The sequence below is a fragment of the Coenobita brevimanus genome, chromosome 88 (assembly GCF_032717465.1).
Source record: "Coenobita brevimanus isolate Jiangsu-jjx chromosome 88, ASM3271746v2, whole genome shotgun sequence".
NCBI classification, from domain to species: Eukaryota; Metazoa; Arthropoda; class Malacostraca; order Decapoda; family Coenobitidae; genus Coenobita; species Coenobita brevimanus.
Genome location: NC_137041.1, coordinates 4,038,853 through 4,052,771, shown reverse-complemented (window position 1 = coordinate 4,052,771; position 13,919 = coordinate 4,038,853). Strand labels below are relative to the sequence as shown.

General features: G+C 40.0%; 1 protein-coding gene across 1 annotated transcript; it reads right to left on the bottom strand.

The window, feature by feature from the left end:
- Window positions 1-1,235: 1,235 nt before the first annotated feature.
- Window positions 1,236-5,182, bottom strand: LOC145411161 (uncharacterized). Its single transcript, XM_080281216.1, has 6 exons — window positions 5,015-5,182; window positions 4,205-4,450; window positions 3,515-3,717; window positions 2,830-2,991; window positions 2,383-2,511; window positions 1,236-1,332 (listed from the first exon to the last, which is right to left on the bottom strand). The coding sequence occupies exons 1-6, from the start codon at window positions 5,180-5,182 to the stop codon at window positions 1,236-1,238; spliced, it is 1,005 nt and encodes a 334-aa protein (XP_080137342.1).
- Window positions 5,183-13,919: the final 8,737 nt, after the last annotated feature.

The following is a 13,919-nucleotide window of genomic DNA, read 5'->3' as shown; positions in this document are numbered from 1 at the left end:
TTTCTTGTTTTCTGTAGTGACTTCGGTTTCTCTGTTCTGGAGCCTCTCTGAAGTGTTTCTTATCAGTCCTACACTTCACTGACTGCAAGAAGTATATTTATTTATCGTATTAGGGCCATGAAAAATCCTGTGTAGTCTGAGTACAAATAACACACGCCGTTACACCATTTGATTACCTTTGATAAAACTGGCCAATAATCCTGTAGATAGACATAAAAACAGTTTATTTATCAAGATGAAAGATTGCCTGTATTGCATATCATTACATGTTCTGCGGTAATGGTATGATAATCGTCCTAAGGCTTAGAGATACAACCTGTACATACATTACATTTGCACGTACCCTCTCAGCAGGGATCAGTGACATCAATAATCTTCCTTAGTACTTGGTCTGAAACAATCTGATATATAAAGAAAAATTTTGTAATAATCCCGTAAGCCACGTAAACATATGATCATGCAAAACATTTCCAAGTCAGAGTCACCAGAGATCCTACAGTAAATACAGACTAGACATCTTCTTCATAGTGTTGCATCTGCCACTCATCGAAGCAGTATTAAAAAAAAAAAAAAAAAAAAAAAAAAAAGAGTTCGCGCTTGTAATATGTACGACCGGTTGAACTCCGCCATTGCAAGAACACCCATTTCCTCTCATATTTTTGTTCTACGATGGCCATGCTTATATACTGTATTTCCTTCTCATTAACGCACAGACTTTGAAAGGTGGCTCAGTAGGGAATTTTGAGTTGTCCCGGAGGTTTAAGGGGTTGCATCGATATCATTTTGTACCCTTCACGCTCGAGAAGTTTGGCAGTGGTGGGTGAAATAGGACAGGAGGTTAGATGGTTATATTACAGTGTCCCATGGCAGGTTAGATGGTTATATTTCAGTGTCCCATGGCAGGTTAGATGGTTATATTTCAGTGTCCCATGGCAGGTTAGATGGTTATATTTCAGTGTCCCATGGCAGGTTAGATGGTTATATTACAGTGTCCCATGGCAGGTTAGATGGTTATATTTCAGTGTCCCATGGCAGGTTAGATGGTTATATTACAGTGTCCCATGGCAGGTTAGATGGTTATATTTCAGTGTCCCATGGCAGGTTAGATGGTTATATTTCAGTGTCCCATGGCAGGTTAGATGGTTATATTTCAGTGTCCTATGGCAGGTTAGATGGTTATATTTCAGTGTCCTATGGCAGGTTAGATGGTTATATTTCAGTGTCTCATGGCAGGTTTAGAAGTTAGTGAAGTCCTTGTGTGCCTGACGAAGGGCGTGGGACGGAGGACGACTCATTAACTCAGTCTCTGTCTTGAGGAGGTGGGGAGTCCATCTGTGGGGAGAATGGAAGGGTGAGTGAGGGAGAGTAGGGAGAGTGGAGAGATGGAGAAGGGAGAGAGGAGGGACGGAGAGGAACGAGGAGAGGATGAAGGGGTATGTGAGGAGGAGTAGGGAGGGTGGAAAGATGGAGACGGGAGAGAGGAAGAAGGGAGAGACGGAGAGAGAGGAACGAGGAGGGGATGGAGGGGTGAGTGAGGGCGAGCAGGCGGGGTGGAGAGGTGGAGAAGGGAGAGGGGGAGAGAGGAGGGACGCAGAGAGAGGAAAGAGATGATGCGGGAAGGGAGAGAGGAAATGAGGATGAAATGGGAAAAAGGGGAGGAAAAGAGGAAAGATGGAGAAGGGAATAAGAGACTCAGAAATGGTAGAAAATGTGAACGGAACATATCATATATAAATTTTTTTATGTATATCCTTCAAGCTCTGAGCGTAGACTAGCCCTTCAAGTACCATCCATACATTACGTCATCTTCAATATTCTCAGCTCTTCCTCACTAGATAGTCATAGATTAGTGACATATATTTTTGAACTACTGGGCTTCTAAGATCCTATAAGCACCTGAAAATATATAACAGTATTGTCTTGTCAAATTTGGCATCAGTAAACGCCGAAATCATCTCTACTATACCCTTTTTACTCTAACTTAACCTAAAACTGCCATCTCGCCATCTTGATAGCTCAATTGTAATAACAGATAAACACTAGAATATAGTCACGAAGAAGTGATATGGAGAGGTTACAGAGCCATAGCACTGTATCTTTCTACCACTGAACTCCGTAAATTAATGTACAAAAGAGCTAAGATCTGGGTAAATTTAAGGTGAAAGAAGTATAACCCTTTTCATAGTCAGATCTCTCTCCTAAACTGAAGAATATCGCCGAGATGTAAAATTAATAAAATGAAAACGCATCTCAGTACTAAAAAAATTAATTGATATTGCTTGTAATCCCTTCACTACAGCCTTGAATAAAATCTCGTGAAGGCAGCAATGAAAATAAAAGAAAATTAAGAAAAATAAGAAAATGAGAAACTTTAAAATTTACCTGAGGAACGTGTTAGGTGTGTCGTCCATGGTAGAGGACCCGCCATATCCTGGGTACTCGAGGGAGGGGTGGGTGGCCAGGGATGGATGTAGCCCCTCGACGTCATTACACGGGGCCTTACCACTGTAGCTGAGAGAGAGAGAGAGAGAGAGAGAGAGTTTAGTTCGAATGTCTATGAGGCGGCCAAGGATGCATGTCAGCCATTTAGACAGCTGGCCAGAGAGAACCCTGGGCCACAACAGGACAAGCAACCCTTCCCCTTACATACTCCTTTGTTTTCCCATGTACCACCACCGACCCACCCGAAGCAAAGTCCCTGCCTTCCCCACTCCAGCAGATTTAGCCGTCCCCACCACGCAAAATATATCAATAAGTAAGATTCAGGTGGAGATTGATTAACGAACGGCCCTGTACTCATTTTTCCCCTTCGTACCGCCGCCGACCTACCTGATGGCGTACACTGATGCGAAGTCCCTGTCCTCCCCAGGTGGCAGGTGAGGGGTGGAGTTCCTGGTGAAGCCTGAGGACCTGGCACAGCGACCCACCGTGGCCCTCTCGTCCGATGCTGCCTGGTCCCGGAGCGTCCACTGGTACACCATCCGCTCGACGCTACGTATGGAAGGTTGGTGTTTAGTTGGTAAAAATCTATTTCCTAAGAGAGAGAGAGAGAGAGAGAGAGAGAGAGAGTCGTTTTCTACTGTATTAGTTCTCCTATTGCAAAAGTACTATAGGAAACAAGAGGAGTGGATTCGCAGAAGCATGAATAATAAAATATCTGAAAATTAGTGGACTGACTCAGTTACAAAAAAAGGGACTTTTGAAACCTTATACAATGTACATTCCGAGCTTATACATTACCAGACAGAGTAGAACATGTAACAGCAAAGGTTGTTGATTAGTTTAAAAATTGCATTCGATTTTACGGGTCCATTAACCAAGAGATGTTTAGGTTAATTGTGTTGTTCGACTCCCTTTTGGAATTCAGTCTCAAAAGCGGTGTCAAGGCATGTCGAAATGAATGAAAATCGAATATGACCGTATTTTTCTTCCTGTTTTCAATTTTTTTTAAAGACAGTTACTTGACGAAATTTAATACTTTGATCTAACCGCAAGTAAAATGGCCACCACGTACGGCATCTGGTTATTGGGGTCACAGAGGTTGAAGAACTCCGTGGGGTGCGTCCTCCTGAGATGCTCCACCACAGGGGCAGGGGTGTTCCATCGATTGCCCTGTGGGTGTAGCAGAGCCCGACCCACCTCACCGCCCATCTTCACATACCCGCCTCCCAGCCCTCTTGGAGCTGTGTCACGTTTCACCCATCCCACACCATGGAACTTGAGAAAAAAATGGAAAAGAAAAAGAAACTCAGATTAATGTTTATCGACAGCACGAGGTTCATCAAGACAGACTTGATACAAAAGAAGGCTTAGACCAGTGCCTTTCACCTGCATGAGAGTTAAGGCAGACGGTCAGACCATCTAAGGCGACGTTCACATCAAAGGGCAGTATTTTCATAGAGTTAGGAACACCTCTTCTTTACCGATTTATTTCTGATTCTGCTTCGTCACTATATCCTTGTGTGCTGCTCATGTAATCTGTGTCGATATGAAAAAGAAATGAGAAGCAAACCATGGGATATTAATGGGTAGTTTGGAATATGAATAATTAAAGAAGAGGTGCTAGGGTGCCTTCTTACCTGACGAGAATATCAAAAGAGCAAAACAAAAGAGACGCCACGATGGGACTGAAGAAATTTAAGCACTTTCTTGCGTTTCCTTCCCGTCCGACTTATCCCCTGTGGTTTTCGTTATTATTTCGTACCTGCTCATGAAGTTCACGCCCTTCCCTGCTTCTGCTGGCACTCGATCCCCGTTCGGTGGACTCTGAGGTGATAGTGGGTGGGTAGTGTGGGTAGTGGTGACGATACATGGAGGTGTAGTCCGGTAGAGTGGAATTTGAAAGTGGTACTCCGAGCCAGTCCACCTCCACCATCTCCTCCTCAACCTCATTTGGCCTCACATCCTCCATTTTGTTGTCCTTCAGATTCTCGATGACCACCTGAGTCTCCTGGAGTAAAGAAGAAAACATCAGAATTACTAGTCAAGCATGTTTCCGTATCAGTTAAATGATCATCAAAATCGTTATCTGAGTTATCTAAGAGGAACATGTAGAGTTACGTAGGGAGACAGACAATGACGTCAAGCATGGCTGTGATGTTGATGTGAATGTGCTAGAAACCATTAGAAGAAATAGTTTAAGATGATTTGGTCACGTGGAGAGGATAGAAAGTGAGAGACTGACTAGGAGGGTGTGTCTAAGTGAGATGGATGTGGGAAGTGGAAGGAAGACCGAGGATAGAGTGGAAGGATGGGGATGAGAGGTATATGAGAGAGAGGAGTATAAGTTGCAGAGAGGGCAGCCAGATGGTGCATGACAAGGTGACGTGAAAGCGATTCGTTTGAGGTCACCCCATTACGGGAATATAGAGTCTGGCGATAAACAGATAAATGGATAGTTATAATATTCGACCTAGTTTGATTTTGAATTGTTTGGTGGCTGTATGAGTGACGACAAAAAATTAAGCCAGTCTTATTCACAACTTAAACCCAAGAAAGTCTGTAAGTATGGAACCTGTTGTGGTTTTGTGATGATGTTTTGGTCGGCGAAGCGAACGCCAGGGAAATCCAGAGCCGCTCCGGGCTTTTCTTTGCCGGCTGCAGGTAGGCCTTCTTCCTTCTTCCTCTGACCCTCCTCTCCCTTGTTGCCATCCTCAGCATTTTCATCCTCTTCGCTTGGCATGCTGGTGAGATAGGAGTTTAAATATGTTTTAATCATTATCCTAACCCTGTTCTTTACACACACACACACACACACACACACACACACACACACACACACAGCCATCATCATCGTCATTACGCCACGGTTAAATTTAACCTAAAATATTTATGTTATCACTAGTTGTTACTTTAATCAGAGAAAACGAAATATACGCATTATATGGGAAACGATTCTAAAAGACACAACCTCCCACTATAGGTGTGCGTGACAAAGACTGTCAGTGACACTACATCACCACCCTCTGCATTTGGGGCTCTTTTATAACACGTAGAGTGGAGTAAATTAGCACTTATCATTCACAAAATGTACGTTGGTGGAGCGGTATGAGTAAGGAAAAAGAATTAAGAATCAGGGATGCTGAGTCTGTGCATATACTGTACAGTAAGTGTTTCTGTGTTGATGAGGGTCGTGTTTGATTCTTAACTTCATTAACAGCTGAAGTGTCTGTGATGTTTTGTGGAAGTCAATTTTTCAGCAGTAGGCTAAGGTAGGACATAGCTTATTCTGCATTAAACCCCCGAGCTCATACTTTGTTCTTGTAAAATATATAATGGTCCCTTGCCGATGCATATGTAATAGTACCTTTTGCGTGTCACCAGTGTATCACTTCAGACACTCCCTGCTTTACTTCCTTAACAATGGCAATGCTTGAATCTCACTCGTATGTTAATCAGTTTTGTTTATCAGTCTTGAGCGTCAGAGTAGCGTCCTTAGTTACCATAGCAACCATGTTTTGCTGCTATTGTGCACTGATTATGGTTCTGCCAGTATAAAAACGTTGATAAATATCTTTTTTTTAATTTTTCATGTCGAATAGGTTTTATATATTGGTGCTTACTACATGCCTCGCTGAAGACGAAAATATTTGATCAGCTGAGCGGTGTCGCGGTGTCTGTCAGGATCAAAACAAAAATCAGCTGATTTTGACAAATACTGTCGTATTAGACTGTGATTAGGTTTTGTTGTGCTGCCACAAAATTAATGGAAGCCAGCCCCAGAATGTTATTATAGACAATGCAGGTACGTACGGTGAGCAAAAATATAGTAGGTAAAGAAAATTATGTACCGTAGAACTGGGTAATAGGTAAGTTAGTGGGGCATCGAATTTAAAAGCATAGCATTTTGTGTGAATTATTATTAAATCAGTGAGGTGGAGCCACGACATTTTAAGGCTGCAACGATTAGTGAATGGCAGTACTGACTGACCATGTAGGGGGTTATTCAGTTCAGTCCTACCATTGTACATTTCTGTTCCTGTATCGGATTTCTCCCATCCCAGGTTTGTGAAGGGAAAGTAGGGTTACAGATAAGTAAGTAATAAATATTTAAGCATCACCATGTGGTCTTTTCACATTTTCAGATACATAACCAAGGTTATTTGAAGTTATTGTTTACTAGTCATTAGAATAGATAGTTAAAGCTTGCCAAGCAGGACTTGACTTAGTCGGGATTGCAGCAAAGTCTGACTCAGTGAGTCAGACCACTTATAAGTGTGTCATAAGCCCTGCAGAGTTGTGGTAAGTAGACTATGTCTCCAGCAGAACTGGTGTATATCGTCATGTTGGCAACAGTAAAGAACTGGTAAGTTCAGATGTTTGGAATTATTTTGTTTTTATTGTGTTCTGTTGCATTTTGGTTTTCATTTTCTTTGATTGCATAATATTAATCTTTGTGTTAATACAAGGTATGTGCACTGTATACAGTATTTAGGGTTATCCAGTATGAGGACAAAGGAGTCAGAAAGCTTTCAGAGAGAACTTTTTATCTTGGGGTACTGTCAGTCAAAAGTTTCCTGTTTATTTTTTGGTTTGTTTCTACTGTACTGTGGGGATTAGAACATTCTGCTTGGTAATGTTTATTAATTTGTTTCTTAAGGAGTACCGGTATTATTTGCTTCCCTAGATATACAAAGCATTATTTTACAATATAACTTTTTTTTTCTTTTTCTCCGACACATACAAGTATTTTCTGTGCATGACAGAAATAAATGGAGAGAAATTGTGAATGAATAAGTGATGATGCAGCCCTGAGGGGATATTCTGCCGCATTTGGTCTGATCAGCTAGTCAGGTCAGGTGCGGTTAAGGGGATGGGTCTGTTATGATGTGGCAGGGGTAAACCAGTTCTGCTGTCGGGCCCTGCTGTGGATGTCACTGATTGCATTGCGCAGTTGACCCTTGTGCGGTGAGGATCTGTCCGTTCTCCCCTTTGGGGCTAAGGTGCGAATGAATGTGTTTGAATGGATGAGTAAATGGGGAGTGTGTCGTCCTGTCTCGGATACCTCCCTTTCCTTGGGGGAAGCAGCCTAGGTATATAGATAGATAGATAGATAGATAGATGGAAACGAACCCTAGTGCATGCCCAAGGAGTCACCACTGAACGCTTTTAAGGCATATTTTAGTTTGAGCGCCTCCTTCAGGTGGCTTACCTAGTGTCATATTAGGTTGGGGTTTATAGGGTTGGTTGGTTAATTTTTTTCTAAATTATGTCTGTTTGTTTATCTATAGTCAGATACCTTAATCCCACACGAGGTGGCGACAAACAAATTGCCTCCATGTTGTCCTCTCCTCTGCCATTAGGCTGCTTTCCCTGCAACTCACATGCCCTTCCGTCATCTCTCAACTCTGTCCCCATACAGTATCTCATTCTTGGTCACATCTATATCAGTACCACAATGATTCTTTGCTTCTTCATCTGTTTGTCTTTCTCTTTGTGTAACTCCACATGCTTCTTTCAAATAACTCATTTCCACTCCACTCACTGATACCGATATGTACCTTTGAATATGTTTTGCCCACTGATTTGAGTTGTTATGGCTAGGTGCTGAGGCCAAAAATTAATACACTGCTGATGGCTCTTAAGCAATTTCTTTTGATATTCCAAAGTTTGTATGTTTTGTTTGTTCTAGTCATTCTTTCTAAACTGAAGTCATATTGACTTGTGTTACCCATGCCACTAAAATATTTTTACTTATGATCACAAGAGCATAATTAAAATTGTGGCATTAAGGTTCTTAATTTTTGCCAGTAAGTTAGCCAGTTTTTATGTTGATACTGGCACTGTACTGTGCTTTCAGTCCTAATGGCATTTAGACTTGGCCTGTATACCTACTGAAGGTTTCCTTTAGCAAAACTGATTGTCTGCATTTGCCCACATAAAGTACAGTGCTTAAGTCCATCATACCAGTGAAATGATTAACTTCTTCAGGCACAGGCTTTCTTTCCCATTTTATTGCATAGGGATAAACATACCATGACAAACTGTATCGGATGAACAGATCTGAAGTCTGCATTAATAGCACACTCTTCATGTTTTGAACATAAGTAGAATACACTGTGTTTTGATTACAGAGTTCAGCATAGCATATAAATGGAGAGAATGATTGTTGCAATACTGAATTAACGTGCAATAGTGCTTATGAGTAACTGAACTGTGAAAATGTGTATTGGCCATCTCAGAATACCGGTATTTTCAAAATAACTGCTCACGAATGGAGGTAACGTGATGGAATAATTACTGTCAGTGATTAAGATGAGAGAGGGGGGTGTGCGCTGGGGCAGGGCAGCAAAATGGCAGGGGACAGGGCAACACAGAGGCAATTTGTTTGTGGCCAGCCCTTACAGGATTATGGCACATGGATATAAATAGATAGATGGACAGATTAAGATGTGCAAGGCTATAAATAAAGCACAGTAATTTATAATCAAATAACAACAAACTTTATTTTTGTTTTATTAAACTTTTACAAAATTTCTGAAGCAAAGACACTATGCTACATAACACCTGAACATGCATTAAACTTCTGTTATAAAGTACCATAGTGAATTCAGTTTCTATAAAATCTGTACATCATTTTATAGAATCAGCAGCACATATATATATACTGTATAATGTATATGAAAAATAAGACTATCCCAATAAACAATATACTATACAGTAACATGCTACAGGTTTCTACAGTGTCTAAAATGATATAGTACAATACAGGTAGCCCTTGCTTAATGATGGGGTTTCATTGCCAAAAACTATCATTAAATGAATGTGTTATAACATGGGTTCAGTGGAGGTTCATTGTTTGGATTCCCAATGTTGACTTTGTGGAGGATACTTTTACCTAACCCAAGTCCAGAAACAATCTGAGTGAAGTTCATCACCACCTAACACACCACATTCTTCCACTGTACAGTAAGTCCTTGTAGTTGAATATATATATTGTAAAACACAATGAAAAATGACAGTCAAGTAATACATTTCCAGTAATATGATGATGATAAAGCCATTTAGCCAAGCTGCACTCATATTTCCAGTAACACTGCTGTCTGCCATTTTCAGCACATATCATTCTTATTTTACAGCTAAAAACATAAGTTATCATAGTCTTGCCTCCAGTTCATCATTAAAGCAAAAAACTGGATATCATTAACTGAAGAAGTGTCTGAAAATTAATCATTAATGGGTAATAGCTATAATCAGAACATCATTAAGTGAGGGATACCTGTATGATGGAAGTGAAAGACCTGGCAAACAATTTGACTAGCAAGCTGCAAAATTACTCATACATGTATGCACATCACTCTGGCCATTCACTTGTTTGTTCGTTTATTTGTTATTAGTAGTACGGTACTATTTTTTTTTTTTTTTTTTTTTTTTTTTTTTTCATCCAACACAATTCTGACTTCAAGTTATAGTCGTCTTTCATTTATCAGCAGTTGTCATTCTAAACTTAACCCTTTGATTCTGGTGATGTATTTTTATAGTTTGTTCTGGGCACCAGATAACTTCCTTTAGCTTATATAATAACCCCTCATAGAGAAGACATTAGAAATAGTCTTCATTAACCCCATCACTATGAGGAGTTCCTTTGAAGTTAATTGAAATAATCCATCACTAAGAGAACATGCTAAAAAAAAGAAGTTTTATACTCAAAGGATTACTCATCAAGCCTTCTGCAGTTCTGGATGTATATTTAAGCCTCTTGCAGAACAAATGCCAGTTGGTCTGGTTTATTTATTCCCATGCCAATACAGAGAAGGGGTTTAAGCTTTTCTAAGGCTTACCTGAGGATTCTTTTATGATATGAAAGCACAAAGCACTCAGTATATTTTGCTTTTTGCCTTTGCCCATTGTGTATAAGCTAAAAAAAATATCGTAAGCATGTCCACGGATTTATTCACCAAAAATCTAAGTTGACATCTGCCTAACCTTGGTATTTAGCCAATTGTCAATCTTTGACAGAGGACTTGGCTACAAGTAGTCAAAATTTGAGTTAAGGCTCCTGCACCATTAACTCTTAATACTCATTGCATATTTCGTCCAACAATCAGCAGGTGTTTGGTTAAACTTCCTGCCCCCCTGCCCCTCCCTCAAGCTAAACCATTGCAAGGACCATTAAAGGGTTTCACCCAGATGATAATGATAATCTTCGGCCTCCCAAACACTTTCACTGGCATTCCCTTGAAAGCTTTGATCCCAAAAGAGATTATATTTTATAACCAGAGAGTTCAAGCATAAACTGATTCACTACATTACAAATTGGGGAGGACCGAGCAGGACTGCACGAAACTGGGAGAAAGCTAAGAACATGGGGCCATTGCCTTGTCATGTGCAAAGTTTAAACATTTTTTGTAAAGTCACTGTTTTTAGGGAGACACAGGCTTTTTGATAACTGAATTATACTGCAAAGGTTTAACTGTACAGTACTTATAATTGAATTACTGCTTAACTCGCTAAAGGCAACTGTGAATTATTCTGTAATGGTCTCACTGTATAGTATTTATAAATGAACAAATGCTTAACCCACTAAGGGGAAAAGCCTTCCCTGAACTGAAAAAAAAAAAAAAAAAAAAAATCTGGTGGTAGCCCATATAAAATACTGGTATCCCTGCATACATTTAGGGGTTAAATATAAGTGGTATATACTGTAAATAAGTTAAACCTTGAGGGGTTAAATGTAAGTGTTATATGTAAATAAGCTAAATAAAATTACCACAGTAAATATCATCATCACCATCCAGTTCAGCATTATCTCATGTGGAAAGTAGGAGCCTGGGACTAGACAAGTTGGTCCTGACATTTACGATGAGAGTGACCAGCCTCACTTGTCCCTGAGTGGCATTACGTGAGCAATAAACCCCAACCACCCTTTGGATATAAACCTACACAAGCTTAATCCAGCTTGAGCATCTTGATTACCCACTAAACCACCAGGCACCATAATTTGGTTATATGGTTACCACACAGTCCAATAAATGGTTTCCTGGTGTACAGGGAACGATTTGGCATGTCACTCAGTGTAGAGTCACCCAAATACAAGAGGAGGAGGAAAGAATGAAGGAAAGAATGACAGAAGAGGAAGGAAGGAAAGAACACTTAGCCTAATCCGTAACAGCTCCAGTTATCAGTACATGTACGGGACATGGTAGGAGTGCTCCTTAGGCTTTGTGGTTTGCATGAATGGAACATACAGCATAACACTTGACCATCACCATTTCTTTTCCTAATCTAACCAAAACTGAATACTTTATATAGGAAACTGATAATAATGAACTTAGAAGAGATAAAATAAACAACTGTTTTTATACCATCATTAAAATTTATATCTGTTCACAAGTTTTTATGATACATGAACAAATACAGTCAGTAAATAATGCCAGATAAGCTTTCTAGATAATCAGATTTTGAAATGCAGTTATCAACACTGCTGTAGTAATGAAGAAGTTCTATTTTCATTACACACTGCAATCATCTGTGTTGTTTTCAAATGTACTGCCTACTGTGCACTACACTGCCACAGTAAAATTACATCCAGTCAATGGTCACTTTAAGTGGAACTGAGTATTAGCTGCTTAAGTCTTTCAGGCATTTTGATGCTGCAGACTGAATCTTATCTGGCTCCCTGTAAAAGGTATTCAGTCATGTTAATTGATCTTTAAAATAACTGCCAAATATTCAAACTTTGGTGCATCATAGTTTGTCATAAGTTTAATATTATTAAACAACTAGGAACTCCATATTCTTATGAGGTCACAGAAGAGACTCAGCACAAAGATTATGAGAAAGGGTCACTTCTTAGTTTTCATCCAAGTCCTTGAGAACTTAAAAAAAAAAAAAAAAAATCCAAGAATGTAGTAGCATAATTCTTAACATTCTGATTCTAGGTAAGTGCTGAACTTTTTTAAAGCCAACTTAAACTCTGCAGGATCATGACTGGGAAGTTATTTACAATTTCTTCTTTTTCTTGACTACAAAAATGAAGTCACAGACATTTGTTGGCTCAATTGTTTCTGGAAGGGGCTTATGTTACATAATGTCAAAGTTATAAGTTTTATGCCAGTCAAAACAATATGGGAGTGGGGGGAATCAATGAAGACAAATTTATACTGAGTAGCACATGGTCAAGATGGAAGCCAGCCATGGAAATAGTCTTGTTAACCCCTTGAATCCAGTGACATACTGAACAGTGTCCCCTTAGATATCTAACCTAACTGATACTGGCAAGCCACTGTGCTACATAAAATTAAGCTATACAGTTGTTGGAAAACCAGTATACTGCAAATGCCTAGCTGCTTCTGGCAGTATCCTACATACCTTGTCAATGCAGTATGTTTTTTAAATTTACTGCACACACACACACACACACACACACACACACACACACACACACACACACACACACACACACACACACACACACACACACACACACACACACACACACACACACACACACACACACACACACACACACACACACACACACACACACACACACACACACACACACACACACACACACACACACACACACACACACACACACACACACACACACACACACACACACACACACACACACACACACACACACACACACACACACACACACACACACACACACACACACACACACACACACACACACACACACACACACACACACACACACACACACACACACACACACACACACACACACACACACACACACACACACACACACACACACACACACACACACACACACACACACACACACACACACACACACACACACACACACACACACACACACACACACACACACACACACACACACACACACACACGATGTGAGCATGATGTGAAGGGACTGCACTACCCCTGAACTGACCATGTCACTTGTGAGAAGAGCTGCAGTTTTACATATATACTGTGGCACTTGCATTCATGCAACAAATGGGATGGTACCCAAAGGACCACTGTAATTGGTATTTTATTCATGCTGCCTGCACATAATTTTATTCTTTTCCGTATAACTTCAGTTGAAGGGATTACATATAGCCTTCAATAACCCCTTCACAACTAGAGGTTTCTCCTAAGTGTAACAGAATCAACATGTAGTAACAAGAATAGAAAAATATGTCACTGAACTGAATGGGTTAACTTACAACCTACATGTTTGTTAACTGAATATTTGCATTATGCTGTACAGTAGTAATATCAGTCATATACAGTTAAACTTCACAAATTTTAGTGTGCAAAAGCAATCAACTGTTTTTTGCAGATATTGTACATTTTATGACATTGGTAAATTCTGAGTAATTACATAATGTAACAAAATTATGATACAGAGGGAATAAAAATATTTTCCAACAATTATCACTAACATTTCTACTTAGCTGTAATACAGTGTATTTAATCTGTTACAAGGTACTGTA